The sequence below is a fragment of the Chironomus tepperi genome, unplaced genomic scaffold (genome assembly GCF_022539635.2).
Source record: "Chironomus tepperi strain 1889 unplaced genomic scaffold, CSIRO-AGI_Ctep_v1 contig_85, whole genome shotgun sequence".
In the NCBI taxonomy this organism is placed as follows: domain Eukaryota; kingdom Metazoa; phylum Arthropoda; class Insecta; order Diptera; family Chironomidae; genus Chironomus; species Chironomus tepperi.
Window position 1 is genome coordinate 2,018,066 of NW_027226207.1, and position 17,178 is coordinate 2,035,243.

General features: G+C 29.3%; 1 protein-coding gene across 2 annotated transcripts; it reads left to right on the forward strand.

Annotated features, from left to right (window-relative positions):
- Positions 1-297: 297 nt before the first annotated feature.
- Positions 298-17,011, forward strand: nemy (no extended memory). 2 transcript variants are annotated; one of them, XM_070634331.1, is made up of 6 exons: positions 298-376; positions 1,558-1,831; positions 11,499-11,719; positions 11,788-12,010; positions 12,100-12,249; positions 12,323-17,011. In XM_070634331.1, exons 2-6 carry the CDS (start codon positions 1,725-1,727, stop codon positions 12,471-12,473), a joined length of 852 nt encoding a protein of 283 aa, XP_070490432.1. In that variant the 5' UTR covers positions 298-376; positions 1,558-1,724; the 3' UTR covers positions 12,474-17,011. The 2 variants fall into 2 exon arrangements, with proteins under 2 accessions (XP_070490432.1, XP_070490433.1); XM_070634332.1 differs by lacking the exons at positions 298-376; positions 1,558-1,831 and adding exons at positions 5,577-5,843; positions 5,905-6,120.
- The last annotated feature ends 167 nt before the right edge of the window (positions 17,012-17,178 follow it).

Here is a 17,178-nt window from a genome sequence, read left to right on the forward strand (position 1 = left end):
AAAAAAATCTGTGAATAGACAGTAAGGAAGGGACAATATCTGATGTCATGTAATAACAACAATGATGTGTTGACAGAAACTACACACCAGAAATCATTTAATTGAGGGGGGATCACTAATAGCAAGCATTATCGGGAAGCATCTTGTAAAAATAGTAAATGTTTGAAATATAAACAAAAAAAAAAGTTTGGATAAAGAAAGAGGAAGAAGCTTTTTCGGTTATTTACTGCGCATATTCGTCAAATGCTACAGGAATCTGTTTTCGGTTTTCTTTTCTATATTGTACTACCAGTTTGCTGATAACTCTCGTTTCGTTCGGTTTAATATATAAAGTTCATAAAGCGTACGCTAAATTAAATTAATATAATTAATAAAAGTGAATATCAAATTAATAAATTCAAATAGCAAGTAGATTGTTCAGCATCCCTATTCATCCATCAAATGCAAATACATATTGGATTACTATAATTTTAAATGAAATTTAAAAAAGTGAAGCTTTCAGTTACGAGTGCAGAGAAAAGAAGAAAGAAAAAAAAAAATTTGGGTGTTTTCTCTTTATCCGAAAGATGCTTTTTCCTTCTTCATCCAGCATCTGTGATTGCTAATGAAGCGCTTTATTTAGCTTTCTTAATTTGATTATTAAATAATTATGATTCTAATTATTCCTTTGATAATACTGTGTAGATGGAATATGAATTCTTGCATATAGTAACGAACGTGACTTTTCACTTATTTCTCTGTAATATAGTGGATATATAATGGTGGAGAAGAAGAATGATGATGACGATGATGGCAGTGATAAAAAAGAGTTCTTCACTCGGTAGTGGTTTTGTAATATATTGATTTGACTGATGGAAATGAGACTAATTTTTAAGCGGTCGCTATGGCTTTAAATTCAACTCTCTGAGATTCCCAAAAAATGTAGCACTTTCCATTTATCAATTTACAATATCTAGTTAATTAAAATGGAGCTTAACAGTAACAAGCAATTGGATATAAGAGAAAATTTTTTATCAGCGTATAGCGAAACTATACGAGCACTCAACAGAGATAAAATATATATTATGGAAAAAAAAATTTTTTTTGCAAGATTTCAAAGCGCATGGCTGTGAAAACTATATCATCATGTACCAATGTACCACTTTTAGCATTTTTACATACAATTTTTTTCTTCCTTTACTTTGATTTTCCTCCTCATCATCTTTCTTCTCTCGAATTTCCATTAAGCGTTCTTCAAATGAATTTCTAAGAGCTTTTATGACATCATATTTCTTATTATGCTCCTCTCCACTAGCTATACTATTAATGTATGATTCTTGTTGATATATATTTTCTTTATACAAATACAGAATAAAAATGAGGCAAAATGCCAGAAGCAATCATCTTATAATGAACCACCTCCATTCTGCTTTTCTTTCCTTTTTCATTTCTATTTTCCATAATGTGCTTTTTTGCATTTTTCAACAATCTACTTCCTTTTATGGATATATGCAAAAGATTTTTGTCTTTCTATCTCACAAAAAATGATCTTCCTTTATTCCTTAAAACAATCTCTAGAATCTCACTGATTAACCCAAAAAAAAAGGTCTAGGCAAAAGAGTCGAGAGCAGTGAGCAAGTGCAAGTGAATTTTCGTAGTCAAAAAGTTTGATAAAAGGCATCAAGTTGGGGAATAAGGCAGGAAAAACCTCAGAGGCAGCAGCCGAAGCTGGTGACGCACCACCTATGGATAATTCTGTATCGCCGATGCCAGAAGCACCATTAGCTATGATGGAAGTTGAAAAGACACCAAGCTCTACACCAATGCATGATGTTCCACCACCACCAGACAAGTAAGTCATTTAATCTGCAATTCATAAATGTTAAATATGAGAAAAATTAACTCTCATTGTGTCAACATGAAAAGTTTTATCATCCAATTAGGATATCCGTCTTATTTCATTATTACATTTGACTGTTTACATGCTTCAAATGTAAAAAGTTGTAAAAGTTTTAATTGATGATTTGTAAAGTTTTTTTTTTTTTTGTTGGACATTCTTCTCTCATTTCTGAATATGGATGTAATTTTCGAGTGTCCTTAGAGACAAAGTTTTCCGGACTTTACCACTTCACGTGCGGCAATTTTAAGATACTCGACACTTTTCATTTGTACGTGCTTATTTACTTTATAACAAATTTGTTACGGAAGTTAATTTTGTAACGGAAATTTTAAATTTGAATTTTTCAAATATAATAAGTTCGTTAAAAATTTAAAATTTTCTCCAAATTAATGCTTAATGAAAGATGATTTACAACCATCATAAATAAGTTCCATATTTAAACACATGAAAATTTTATGATCGTTTTGACTATAAAACTCACATTCCCATCAACATACATTCGTCCTTAAAATATTAAATATTGTTTATAACTTCCTAATAAACGCTTAATTGACTGTTCCAATTTCCACTACCTAGTATGAGAATCTACAATAAATAAGTAGATCCAAGCAGGTGTTTACGGAATAATGCAACACATTCCTAAGCTTATAAATTTTTAATACTTAAGTCAATCGATAAATATCTATCTATATGATGAGTTGCAATGTTCACGATATCTACAATATGTACTTTTGTCGAAAAGTGAAAGTCCAGCAAGGATAGAAGAAAAGAATTGGCTAGATTGCATAAGGCACGCAAAATTGAAATAAAAGCTATTTGGCACAATCAGTAATTTTAAGGCATTCGATGTCCCAAATTAATAGCGATTATACACCAAAAAGCAACTACTTGTTGGGCTAGTTTTTCTTCTTTTTTAAGGAAAAGTTCAATGAACTCGTGAACAACAATAGCGGCGTGCGTACACATATTAAGTGATTTAGAGTAATCAATAGTACTAATGTTGACATTATTTATTGTAATTCTGTTACGATAGGTCATGAATATTTAGAAAGTATCATTCTTGATTCTTTTTTGATTACTCTTGTAAAATATCGGCATTGTTACGTGATTTCTGTTTGAGCATGTAATATAATATGAATAATGATCATTAACGAACATTTATGATGACACAATTCATACTTGTAACCTCATAAAGATTATAGACTGTATGAATATCGAGTATAATGCTGATTGAATATTAAACGCTCAATTACATTCTTAAGTCATTATGAAGGCTTATTATATGCTATTGAAAGGATATAGTTTTACATAAATTATGTTAATCAAAAGTATTATTAAAAGTCTTTCAATATTTTATGACATTAGCGTTCTTAGCTTTAAAATTATGTCATTCTTGCTGTTCAACGGATTTTTAAAATTTAAAATTCCTCAAGTTCAAAATTTGAACTTTCAAAAATTCAAATTCTTTAAATAACGTTTTCTCATAAAACGAAGTCTCTTTAAGAAAATCATGAAAATGACATGTGAATCACAGCAGACAAGCATTCATATAAAGTGCAAGTTATGCAATGATATTCAAAAATTCTTACTACACAATCTTCTTCCTTCTTTATTCACATAAAATGCCATTATACTCATATTTATGTATGTCATTCATATGATGCTTCTAGTTTTCAACTACATAGAGGATATCAATCAACCCGCAGAGGAAGCATTTAGAATCATCTTTATTTTTATTCATATTCTCTGAAATAATTTAGAATTAAATAAATTAAATGAGACAAATGAGCAACACATGGTGATATGTTCATGTCGATCTATATAAAAATACACACATTAAATGATTATGTAGACAGAAAATAAGGCAGTGGAAGTGTCTATATTTATGCTCCTCTCACGATATACATTCATTTCATTTCATGTCATTCATTCATTCTTTTCTTTCACATATTTTCGTTCATCTACAATTCGTATTGTTTCATGCATGTTGACGATAACGAGACTATTCAAGAATTCAATTAATATTACCTGTAAATAGTTGTAGATTTGGCATTGAATGTTGTGTCTGAGTATGAAAATGTGATCGGGCTTGTCGAAGTGAAAGAAGACAAGAGAAAATAATAAAAGTTTTTTATGTCCAAGATAAAATTTCAATGACAAATGATTGAAATAAATCAAGAATTGGATATACCATGAAAATTGAATTACTTCCTTTCTATGTGTCCATTCAAATGAAAAGCTTCATGCTTTAATTTAATGGATAAAGTTGTAAAAAGGCAGTTAAAAGTTTGATGAAATTATGCTTTAAATTGTTCAGTTGAATGAAAATGTTGTTATGCTTAATAAGGCTCGACCGTCACCGCAGTAGTCGAGCCATACATTCAAGGACGTAGCTACAAGTGAGGTCCAGTGGTGTCTGGACACTGAAGTTTGAACTTGTACAGGAATAAGTGAAATTTCAGCTAAAAAATTAACAAAAGCTTACTGTTCTTGTTCTCCTTAAAATTCCTCATCTTAAGCAAACAAAACCACAGAATAAAAAGCAATTTCATCATCAAAAGAGTTACATAATGTACTGTCTGAATTAATGCATTTGCACCAACATTAAAATTAAGAAGAATTGCTAACAACATCAAAACTTCACAAACTCAAACCCATTTCAAAATAAAGATTTCATACCACATTTTCCAAATTACAATGCTTCATTATCATCGTTTTACTCTCACATTCATTTAAGGTATAAAACGAAAGAACATTCTTACTTCTTCAAGTTCTTTACTTGATATATTTCACATTGAATCGTTTGCCATAAAACCTTAAGAAGCTGTGTAAAAAAATAAATAATTGAACGAGAATCTAAAATGATACAATAATGAATTGGAAATGAAACTATAATCAGTCACTGTGATATACAGTGCATTAATTCTCAATCGACAATCTGGTTTTTCTCTTACTTACAACCGAAGTCAGACCTTCAATTAAATAGGTAAAAATCAATTCACTTTAGTGATACATTTTCTCATGTGTGAGCCTTTTTCGAGTAGCATGGCATGTACGAAAAAAAAAACAGTATGTATGTGAAAGACCATTTTGCGTGGATGGGAAAATCCTACGTCATTTCCCGCCAAAAATATTTTCAATTATTTACAATAAGAATTTATCAAAAGATTCAATTTCTAAGCTGATTGATCAGCTAATGATGACAAAATCCTCAATGCTCACAAAAGTTTTATGATATCTAGTCATTCAACTGATAGTTAAGTGTCATATCCATTAGAAATCAAAGACTAAATCTCTTAAGTGAGAATACAAATAAAAACAAAATTGATTTGAATTTTCCGGCACTTGACAATAAAGTAAGTGCCATCGACAATAGTAGTTTGTAAGAAAAGAAAATGTATCATGACGATGGACATAAAGCTAAGTGGACGATACAACAAAACAACAAATAAAAAATATTGAGCGAGAGAAATTTTTTCCGCTTCTCTGTGTATGCATGCATTTAATATCACATACAACAAACAACATATATATAGACAACAGAATATCAGACATACGGGAGAGAGAAGAGATACTTTTTTTGAAACTCACTTTAATTACATTTTTGTCTTCTCCATTTCTTTCCGTTTTTTGCGACTGCTACTTTCGATAAAAAAAACTATTTTTCCATCGCACTCTCAGTCGTGTTTTGTACATGTTTCGCACAAGAGATCTAAAACAATAACTTTAGTCTGCTTATTATCATTTGACTCGCGCGTGAAGGAAGAGAATTGAGAAAAATTTCATATTTTTTTAAATAGAATAAAAATTTTTTTTCGCACGTTGAAAACAGAACTGATTTACCTTGTAGATTATATATATACATGTCTACATAAGTGAATTGATAATTGATGTAAAGAGAAGAGAAGGGCGAGTGAAATCAAGATAAACGAAAAGTTCTTTCCATTTCCTGCGAAAACGAGAAGTAAAAAGATCAATCTGTCAAGCTCTAATTAATGCTAATTGAATCATTTATTTAATTAAAGTTCATTCCGAAAAACACGAGAGAATGCGATAGCCTAAAAATCAATTTTTAGCAGTTCTGTGACAAATCTAGTGAGAAAAACTCTGTCTTAAAAAGATATAAGACATAAAGAAAGTAAGAAGACGAAAATTTTTTGAGAAGCTGTTCAATTTTCAAGTTTCAAAGTGGATAATAAACGAGTAAAATCGTCAAGAATGCCGCGAAACGGTGCTCAAACGTAAGTTCGACACATAAAATTTTTTTTATCAATGTGTGTTTGCTAGTAAATGACATGGGAAGAAGCATAAAAAAGTAAATTTTCTTTTTTGATGTCTGTCAATGGTTTCAATGCAGATGTGCGTAAGATGTAACATGCATATCAAGGTTTGGACATTTACATCTAAGAGATCTTGTAACACATGTGGTTTTAATAGAGATTTACAAGTTAAGTTGCATCTACAGTACTTACAGAGATGCTCAGTTAAGAGCTAATACTCAAAGTTGATTCGAATTTCATGCGTAGTCTACTTCGAATTTGTTGTTAGTTAAGGTTGATATTCTGCCAAGCTTTGAAGCAACTACTGATAACTCAGTGATAAGATCACATGATCAGAAGTCGTAAGGGACAAGTTCGATTCCCATTCGACCACAACTAGTTTGAAATTTTCATATATTATGTTTAGCAGGAATTGAACCTTCTTCCTCACCAAAGAAAGTTTTATGCATTTTCCAATCTGTTGCATTATCACTCGAACCACAGAGTCCATACTTTCACATGCTCAGATTCTACTTCATGTAGCTGTAAAATCGCAAATTTAACTTGGTCACGACATCACAAACATCCAAGTGACCCCATCTTGATGCACATATACATATTGTGTGTGTATAAAAATAAATGCGCTTAAACTTTCATTAAGAAACTAATATATTTTATTATCATGACAGGTGTGTAGCTTGAATTTGATAGTAAAAGAAGAAAATGAAAGTTTTTCTATCGCCACCGTCCAAGTTATTCTTACTAAGGAAAGTGTCTTGATAATCTCTCGGTAACATGGAAGTCTAATTTAATTTCAAAAGGGCATGAAATGTGTAGTGAGAATTTCTGCAGCACTTCCATCTTTTTTTCTTGAGAATCTGTAATCATTAATTTGATTTAGTAAATTGAATGGGAATGTAATACGTGAAAAATTACTTTATTTACTCAAAGAATGCTGTGACTATAAACTGTGTCTTGATATTCTTAATGTAACTTCCAGTGTAGATAAAGTGAATCAAGGCAAGATGAAAGGGGTCGGATGGTAGTGAGAAATTGCTTTATTTAAATTACAAATTGAGTCTACAAAACGGTGAAGCTTTTGAATATGCACAAAGAATCTTGCCTTTAAAAAGTGAATTTTTTATCGTGGGTCACGTGCTTACAAAGACAACAGCACATCAATTTTTTCAAATTGCTTCATTTGGGTCATTTTGATTCAGGAATTGTAATACAGAACTCGTTATCTGAATCACAATTTAGGCTGACAATGGTCGTGCTAGATATCACTGTGTGTACCTGATTTAGGCTGCCAAATTTTTGAGTCTGTCCCAGACATAAATAATTTTCTATGCATGATTTGAATTTAAACTAAACGTTGACTTTCTCAACACACGATTCTCAATGAATCATTAATTTACATACTGAATTTATTAATTTACTCTCGACACATTTCAGTTGAATCCTCTTGGCTTACAAATAAGAGCAATTTCCATTTAAAATGAGTCTCTTTTTATTATTACTAAATTTAATTTAATAAAACTTTTGAATTACGTTAATCAGATTAAAGCAAGCATTGCAAAGTTTCTCAATTTTGTTCTTAAAGGAATGAAATTAAGTCATCTAAGCATTGATGTAGTTAGGAGATATCCCAATCATCTCTGGATATTCAACTAGATCCAGATCTGACTTTGCAGATGACAAAATATAACGAGGGCAGTTAAAGAACTCATGGGAGGAAGTTGTTGGTAGACAGTATTACACTTGAACTGTAGTAGAAAGTCGGTAGCCAGTGATAGAGCCGGTTTCAGGCAATTGTTTAGAATTGCTTTATTGTAATACTGTCTATATAATCAGCTTCTCTCAATGAATTCTTAATATACCACGTGATTTAATGCTATCTAAAGAGTCAGTCTTAAAGACCTTATTAATAAAAGATTAAGAACTATTAAGTAACCTTCTTACTTCATCACATCTGTTCCCAAATGCTCATAATTGAAAGAATGTTACTTTAATAATATAAGAAGATTCTTTGCTGAAGTATGTACACAAACTTTTGCTCAAAATTACTTCCTTGTTAATTCAATTAGTTAAAAAATCAATTTTTATCTCTGCTGAGCTTTTAACGATTCCCAAATGAAATCTTCAGGAAGGAAAAATGATTTTTTTTTTCCCCCATTTCACTTTCATTCAAGCTTGCCGTGTGCACGGGCACATTCTATTATTATTTTTGATTGTTGAATAATTGATGAAATAAAATGTATAAGTGCCTCCCAAGTAATAACAATAAATTCAACGAAATTAATCATTTTCAATTATCGAATAAATATATTCCAGTAATGACAATCGCGTCCAAAAAATTAATTTTTATTTCTTCCAATAACAAAAAGGAGGAAAGAATACATGAATTGGATTATTTTATAAATAAGAAGTAAAATTGATTTTCAAATACAATAATGCTTCCGCTAAGTTTAACAATCAATGGATGGTAATGTGAAGACGAGCTTAAATATTATTATTATTCATGTATTTTCATAACATTTCTCTCTTTAAGAAGTTAATTATTGCTTATTTATGAATAAAGAGCTATTTGTGCTTGTAAATGTGCAACTTTCTACAACTTATTTATTGCACAAACCTTCTAATCATCGAAAAGATTCAATATGTATGTATGAACAAGGTCTATTCATTTATATTACTTTTTTATTCGATTCATAGCACATGCTTGTCAACAACAGCATGAATACGTGTTTTGTATTACATATATATAGACATACATACCATTATACATTTATTGATATAGATAATATAGAGAAATGTTATTGCTGCCGACTGCGACCATGATCATGAAAAAGAAAAACGAAAGTAAAATTTCTTATGCCTTATGAAATCATAAGCTCTTGATGAAAATTATGTAGTTGGTGGAACGAGATGAAGCGAGAGTCATTTAAATATAATTATGCTAAATCATCAGAGTTTTGTGGCTCAATTTATGCAATAGAAAGATCTTTATCGCTGATGATAAAGTGAAATGACCGTGAGAGTCGCTTCTTTTCGGTGTTTATGTTGGAAATAATTTTGGAAAATTTAATTTACTTTAAGTGTGAAAATTTTCTCCTGTCATCGCAATAATTATAGTTAGCTGGATGTTTTCGTGATTTATTGACTTAAGTTTTTGGAGTGTCAACTATTTTTTGAGGCAATTTGCTAATGAAATTTTCGTATTGTTCTAGTTTAACTTGTTAATTTATTATAATACTGCGAATTTTCTAATTTTTGAGCTTAAAATAGCTTGTTGACTGTTGATTTACTTGTTGCCGTTCCTTCTTACTTCTTAATTGTGTAGATCTTGAAGATTAAACAGTTTGTTGTCTTAATTAAATACAAAATTTTAAGTGTTTACTGCTTAAAATCTCAAAAATGTGTGAAAAATTAAAGTTCAAATTTATTTGAATTTTTGAAAACCGTTGAATTTTTGAACTTAATCGTAAGATCTCGGGAAAGTAAATAAATTTCTTTTCTAAGCACAAACAATAGAAACGACAGCATTTTCCCGACAAATCTCAACCACTTGCCTTACTCATCTTTCTTAAATGCCATTAACGAATATAAGTTTGCCAAATCTAGATGTTCGCACCATTTTTTTATGTGCTAAAATGAATGATGCATTCATGCATGTCAATCAATTTGTACATTTTTATTGTAGCTATCTATCAATTTGAAAGCTGTATGGAAAATAAAGTCGACAATCGTCATAGAAATGCTTGTTGCCTTTTGTGATGATGTCAGCAATACGACGATAAATATATTTAATTTACCAACTGACTTACTTCGCGTACGCTCTCATGTAGAATATTGATATGTATACATGCTTAAATTGAAAAATTGATTCCATTATTTCAAATTTATGTAAAATGCAAAAATAATTTTCATTTAAAAAGAAATTTTTCATTCTCAACTTTATTTTTAATAGAGAAAAAGTGGGTTCCTGACTAAACTGAATGTCTTGATCTCAAATAACTTTATTTACATACTGTATACGATGGAGAGCAACAGTAATTTTTAAATGAACAAATATTTAACTAAGATAATAATAAGATATGCATCAGACGAAGTTAATTAGTACAAAATGGCAAGATTCTTTCTCATATGACTTTAAAAATTATCAGCCGCATGTCAACATGACGTAAGGGCTGCGGAAAAAATTTCCTCTCATCAAACGCTAGTTTCATATTTATATCCAAGTGTCATTTTTCAACCGTCTACTCGACACTATTTTAAACTTTTTTAATTGATCTTAATTATGATCTATAAAGCTTGAAGTGCTAATCATAAAATCGTTCATGATAAACTACTTTGGTACATATTTAACACTTATTTTTTTGATAACTCAGCGGAACAGATTCGTGAGGTTCATAAAAATTTATATGAAAAAGTTTCAAGGGCAATTAAAATTTATGTCGTGCACTATAAAATGTATAAATCTTTAAAATATACGCAAATGACGGAGAATGAAGCTTATTTTATGATAATTTATAGCTATGTATTTTACACAAATTCTGATTTAGTTATGCAATTCTCGTATAATTTTTTTATGACTTTCGTGTCATTCTGGATGATTGCGACTACTGGGTTACATTTCCGTTAGTCTGGGAAGCTTTAGATACAAGATTTGCTTGGAAATAGATTATTAAGTACTAGATTAGGACAAAAAAAATTTAGTACTAGAATTTTTGAACTTTTTTGAACTTAATTTTGTTTACATCTTAAAAAAGTAATCTTTGTGAAAATTATTGAATTTTACTTGAATTAAGACTTTCAAATCAGCAATTAATATTTAAAACTTGTTCAAAACTATAGCAACATGTGTAAGATCATGAATAATTAGTGGAATATCCTGGAGATAATGAAATTTGTAAATTTCAGAAAATACAGCATGATCTTTCCAGTATTAACATTAATTTCTCTATTAATGAATAAATAAGTCATTAAAGTCCTACATGGAAAGATAATTAATGTATTTAATAAGTAGATTACACAACTTTCCTGTCCTTCAATTGACTTTAATGCACCTTATATATTCTTCAACCTTTTCACACGATGTTATACATATATTAAAAGCTAAATCCAGCATAAGCCACAAATATGATCAATATACGAGATATCACATTACACGAGAATTAATTTAGTCACATTTTCGAGAAATTTTTAACTGTCTTGTAAGCGAAAATGATGTTGATCTCTCTTTTATGTTTCATGTGACAATTAAAAAATGTTTATCAGTAATTATGATATGGCTGAACATCATTTTTAATGTCAACGCTAAATTTTTTTTAATTCACATTTCATTATTTTATTTACAGACGTTATGATGACGATGAAAAATCGACATGGCAATGTGGATCATGGTGCGAATACATATTCGTTGTGGTGACGTCGAGTATCCTTTTATTATCCTCAATCGTGATGACTGTGTTCTGGGTTATTTTCTATCGACAAGGATATAGTCTCGAGGATCCCGCAAAACAATTCAACTTCCATCCGACATTGATGATTGCTGGATATATCACACTTGCTGGTTTTTGTAAGACAGACCATTAAGCACATTTACTTTCGATTTTCAAACGCATTTTTCTCTTCCATTTAATTTAGCCGTTCTTCTTTATCGCATTTGCCGATGCTGCTCAAACTTGATTGTGAAACTTTGTCACACTTTCTTCCATGCATGTGCGATTCCATGCATTGTTCTCGGCTTTCTCGCCGTATTTGATTCGAAGAATCAAACAGCAACACCGCACTTTTACTCATTACATTCCTGGCTCGGTCTCATCTGTATGGGACTTTTTGTATTCCAATTTGTCATTGGATTCTTCAGGTTCGTATGCAGATTAAGTCCGTTAATGTTAATGGATGTCATAAACACTTCAATTTTATTTAATTCCGTTTTAATTAATTAATTAATAGCTTCCTCGTTTTGCTGTGCTGCGAAAATGCTACATACAAATTCCGCTCGACAATGGTACCAATTCATGCAAGCGTGGGGGTTGCTACATTCATGCTTGCCATCGGTGCTGCAATTACAGGTTTCACTGAAAAAGCTTTGAACGATATAGGGTAAGTCATTGCTGCTTTTTGATCTTCTTGGAAGGAATTTAATGAATTTTATTTGAAATTTTTCTATTTCCAGCAAAGATTCATATTCCACAATGGTTGAAGAGGGCATCATAATTAACTCGATTGCAATTATCTTGATTGCATTGGGCATCATTGTTCCATTTGCCGTACGTCGTACAAACTCTCCAGCCAGCTTTAAAGTCTATGTCACAGAAACCATATGAGGCCAGGTTAAAGTGCAGATGGTGAAGGAGGTTACCGAAATTACGGTAACAGAGCCTGAAGATCCTGCACCAGATACTGAAAAGTATTAAGCATAAATGAAATTCACAAAAAAATTAAATTTGTCGAAGATTAAAAAAAAGAAAGAAAAAAAAAAATTAAAAAAGTATTTAAAAAAGTAAGTAGATGTGTCAAGCATAATAGTAAAAGATTGATAGGAATCACTGTTTTGCATAAGAATATTTTTTATTAATTAAAGTTAATTTAAAGAATTATTTTGTTCAAATGGACTAAAACAAGGATATATGCATAATAATGATAAAAAAAACCTTTTTTTCTCAATGAAGAACTGAATAAGCTCAACAAAGTATAAAATGAATGCCGTTAGATCATCTCGAGTGATTCGCGGGGCGGTAAAGTTTGTTGCTTAGTAGTCATATGAAATGTGAATTTGGTACCGAAACGTGACATGTATATTAATATCTTATGGGTTATGAGATCAATGATTGAGGATGTAAAATCAGTTTTCGATTGGATTTATTAAAAATTGATGGAATCATGTCGTGGGTTGATAATCGAGCTTTTTATGAGTATGGAAAATATTTGATGAATTTTGAGGTTAACGACCTGAATATTTGATAAATCGACATTGAATTTTGAAGATAATCATCAGATGCTCAGTTTTATACGTAGATTGAATATGAGCTTGTTTATTTAGAATAAGCATTGGATTTGTTTGGAGGATTTCTTGAGATTTAAGCTTGAATTCTTAAAAAAAACGTAAAAAGTGAATTTGGTATGTTTTAACAGCTCTGGATCTCTTGGAATCTTCTTGTTAGCATGTTTCATGTTAAATAATATACAAAGATCAATATTGTAGCAAGAATAAAGCTTGATTTTCAATGAAATTTCATGAAAAGCAAAAAATTCCAAATGTTTGTAAACAAAGATTTTAAAGTTCAAAAAACTGAAAAAGCACGTTTTAAACTTTGAACTTTGAAGAAAAGCTCCATCAGATTACAAAGCAACAATCACTGCCCTAGGTCAATCCAAGAAGTTTAACGGCCATAAAAGTAGAAAAACCATGAAAAATTTCTAAAAACAAAAAATACAAAAAAAAAAGTAAAAATTTATTCATAAACATCGCCAAATCTACGTTTAATGATTCATTAATATAGAGAAAAATTCATAAAATTAAATGATATAAAAGAATTAAACATTAAAAAATTTACATAAATGGTCATTAAGCATTAAAAATACATAATAATTAGATAATTTTAAAAATTTTACGATGCTAAAACAAAAAAAAATTTAATTCATTTATAAATTCAATTCTGCTGAGTGAAGTGTTGATTTATTAATTATAATAAAGAATGTGAAAGAGGTAAAGCAAAAAGTTTTTGATGTAAAATTCTTTTAATTATTCTTGATTGACGCTTTTCGCAACAGAAGAAGATGTGGAGGTGAATATTAGCGTAAAAAAGAGAAATTTCTTCATTATATTATGCGCGTATATAAAACATTTTATAATAATATAATATCAAAATTGAGCTATTATGCTGCGAGAATTTTGTTAAAGATTGTACCAATTTTGCAAATTTTTATACCTATTTAAATAGAATCAAAAAAAGGGAAAAAAGATCAAATATATTTCTTATTATCTTTTACTAAGTACATATTTCAGACTCGTTTTGTTAAGTTTGTTATTAAAAAAGGAAGATTTCATAATATTATATACAAATAAATAAACGAATTAAAAGTCAAGTCTCCGTTAGTGGAAATGTCTAAAGTTTGAGAACTTATCTGATTTAATTTTTGATAAAATGTTGAACTTTTTTATATTTTAAAGGAAAATTTTTAACGTAATTTTAAATTTTAAAAGTCTATTAAGCTTTGATACAGGGGAAAAACAACCTAGGGAGCTTCTAGGAATTAGGAAAAGGATTTTATCAATTTCTATATTGATGCTGCCTTGGTAAGACTTAAAAAATAACAAAAGTTATAGCTAAGGAATGTATTTTGGAATATCCATAGAAATTGCTGAGGAAATCGAGTAGTTTGACTCTAAAATGACACCAAATACAATTTGAAAGGCAAAAAAGTTTCAGGCTGTTTCTCCCCTAGCGTAAACAAAAACCATACAACAGCTTTAAACATTTGTAAGGTTTTCAAACAAAAGCTCAAAGAAATGCTCGAATTGGAAAAAATGTCAAATAAAAAAAAGAATTAAAATGAATTTTGAGTTCAAATGTGACACCGACCAATTGAAACGATAACTGATACCTAAAAATAGCAGAATGTAGATAGATAGAATAACATAGCGAACTCACCAAGGAAACAAAAGATCAAATAAAAATCAAATAAATTGTCATTTGAATAGCAATAATTAAGCAGAGAAATTCTTGCTCATCACCATCACTAGATCAACATTTGCCAATGTCAATCCATTAAACCTTACATGTGCAACAAATTAGGCTTGAATTTTAATGTCAAAAATACGTATGAGCTGCAATAATTCCAAAAAAATGAAAGAAAATTGACTTTAAAAAATTTTTTTAATATGTTTAAATCTAAAATTAAACAAATTTCAGGTTGACTGTAAACGCAAAGAATGCCAATTTTTGTATCTAATTCTAATTAATCCTTCTCACTATCCCTTAACTCATAAGAAATCTAAATTTTTCGAGTTTTCAAATGAAGATAGAATACACAGATGGATGGCGTAGACAGACAGTTTATTCATGATATAAAAAAAGGACATACATTTAAAATTAAAGAATTAAATAGAAATTCATGCGAAGTTTTATAGTAGTGAAGATAAAAAAAAAGTGAAAAAATTACATAAGTAGATTAAAAATGTTCAACTATGGTAAATAAAAAAATATATTAATAAACACATTTTAATAAAAATCCATTTATCATTCCACTAACGTTTCGAAGTACCAATTTATTAATGAATGAAAACAACCATGAAACAATGTTTAAAACAAATTTTTAAAAAGTAATGCTACATGCAAGAAATAACAACACAATTATACCACCGGTGAAACTTTTTTGATACAAAATGAAAAATGGAATCATTTTTTTCGGCTTATTTTTCCGGGAAAAGAACCATCCTGTTTTCGGATTTTTACAATTTTTTAAAATATAAAATAAAGAAATAACAACAATCGTTTACAATATAATAAACATAACAACATATTGGAATGTATCTTTTGATGTTGATTTATGCATTTACATGCTATCGGAGGTTGCATGTTGATATCCAGCCATTCAATCAGGATGGAAATGTTCATTTGTTTTGCTCATGGATGTTGAGATGAGTTATACAATATTTGATGAAATTATTGAATATTTGTGAAGCTGTTCAAACTTATTTATTGGCAAACAATCTAAAATTTTGGAGAAATTCAATTTGCTAGCTATCAGTCAACAAGTTTGAGGTGACGCAGAAAACTTTGAACTCGTAACGGTTTTCGACAATTCAAATCGAAAATCAAGTTCAAAATTTGAACGAAAGATTAAAAAAACTCCGAAATTTAACAGTTTTCAAAAATTCAAATTTACTAATTTCGAAATTTTGAACGAAGAAAATCAACGAAAGATTTAAAATTCAAAAAACCGTTAAAATACGTTTGATGGATTTTAAGCAATTATTAAGCTTAAGACATGCTAGTCATGTTTCATGCTAAATTTCCTCATTGAAAAACACCAAATAAAGTGAAACCACATCCCAGCATGTCTCAGCATCCAAATATATGCAAAATAATTTGAATAACGACCGTTACCTTCGTGTCATGGATGCATAAATAACCATTGATATCTTGTCTTGAATAATAAGGTTTATGTGAAAAAAAATGTGACATAAAATTCATAAATACATAACATAAAAAATATTATGTGTTCATTGATGAAAGAAAAAGTTTAAAAGTTGGAATAAAAAAAAATAACTCAAAAAAATACTGTAAAAATGTTCGATTGATATGTTTGTTATGATATGAAGTTCACTCAATGTTTTATTCTGAAAAAAAAAATTGTCGATCATCTTTGAGAAGGAAAATGAGCATAAACAGAAACACAAGATTTACAATTCACAACGAGATGTTTTAATTTTCAAAAATTTCTCTTGAAAAGAAATCATATAGCTTTAGTGTGTACTTTAAAAACTTTTTAATAAACAGCAATGGAAATAAAAGAAATTTTCATAAACATTCAACATATAAAAATTCAATTACATAGCATGAAAAATCAAAAAAAGATCAATTTTTACGTCCGCTCATCTTAGTAAAGAAAAACACATAAGTAATGATAATCAATTTCCGGAGATGATGAAAAGAGATACAATTATTATAGTATTTGTTTTTAGCAATAGCGTATGATGAAGTTTGTTTTTAAAAAAAAAATCGACATAAATTAAGTATACAAATTTTTATGAGTTTTAGAACATGAACTTTTGTAAGATTGACCACAAGAAATTTTTTTCTATATATTATTCATGTTATTATTATTATCATTATAACAGCAGAAGAAGCCACACACATTAATCGTAAATAAAAATGAGTTCAAAAAACAAAAAAAAAATTGTTTTAATTTTCAACGGATTTTTCAGATTTGAATTTTTCAGGTTCAAAAAAAGCAAAATTGAATTTCTTCCAGATTCAAAAGCAAAAAAAAAGTTAAATTTTGAAAGTAAAAAATACGTAATTT

What these genes read in the sequence shown, in the direction of transcription:
- nemy (XM_070634331.1), top strand. Translation starts at nt 1,725, where the DNA reads ATGGATAATTCTGTATCGCCGATGCCAGAAGCACCATTAGCTATGATG. An exon ending in GTTCCACCACCACCAGACAA is followed by an intron (nt 1,832 to 11,498) that starts GTAAGTCATTTA and finishes TTTTATTTACAG; the next exon opens with ACGTTATGATGACGATGAAA. An exon ending in AAAGCTTTGAACGATATAGG is followed by an intron (nt 12,250 to 12,322) that starts GTAAGTCATTGC and finishes TTCTATTTCCAG; the next exon opens with CAAAGATTCATATTCCACAA.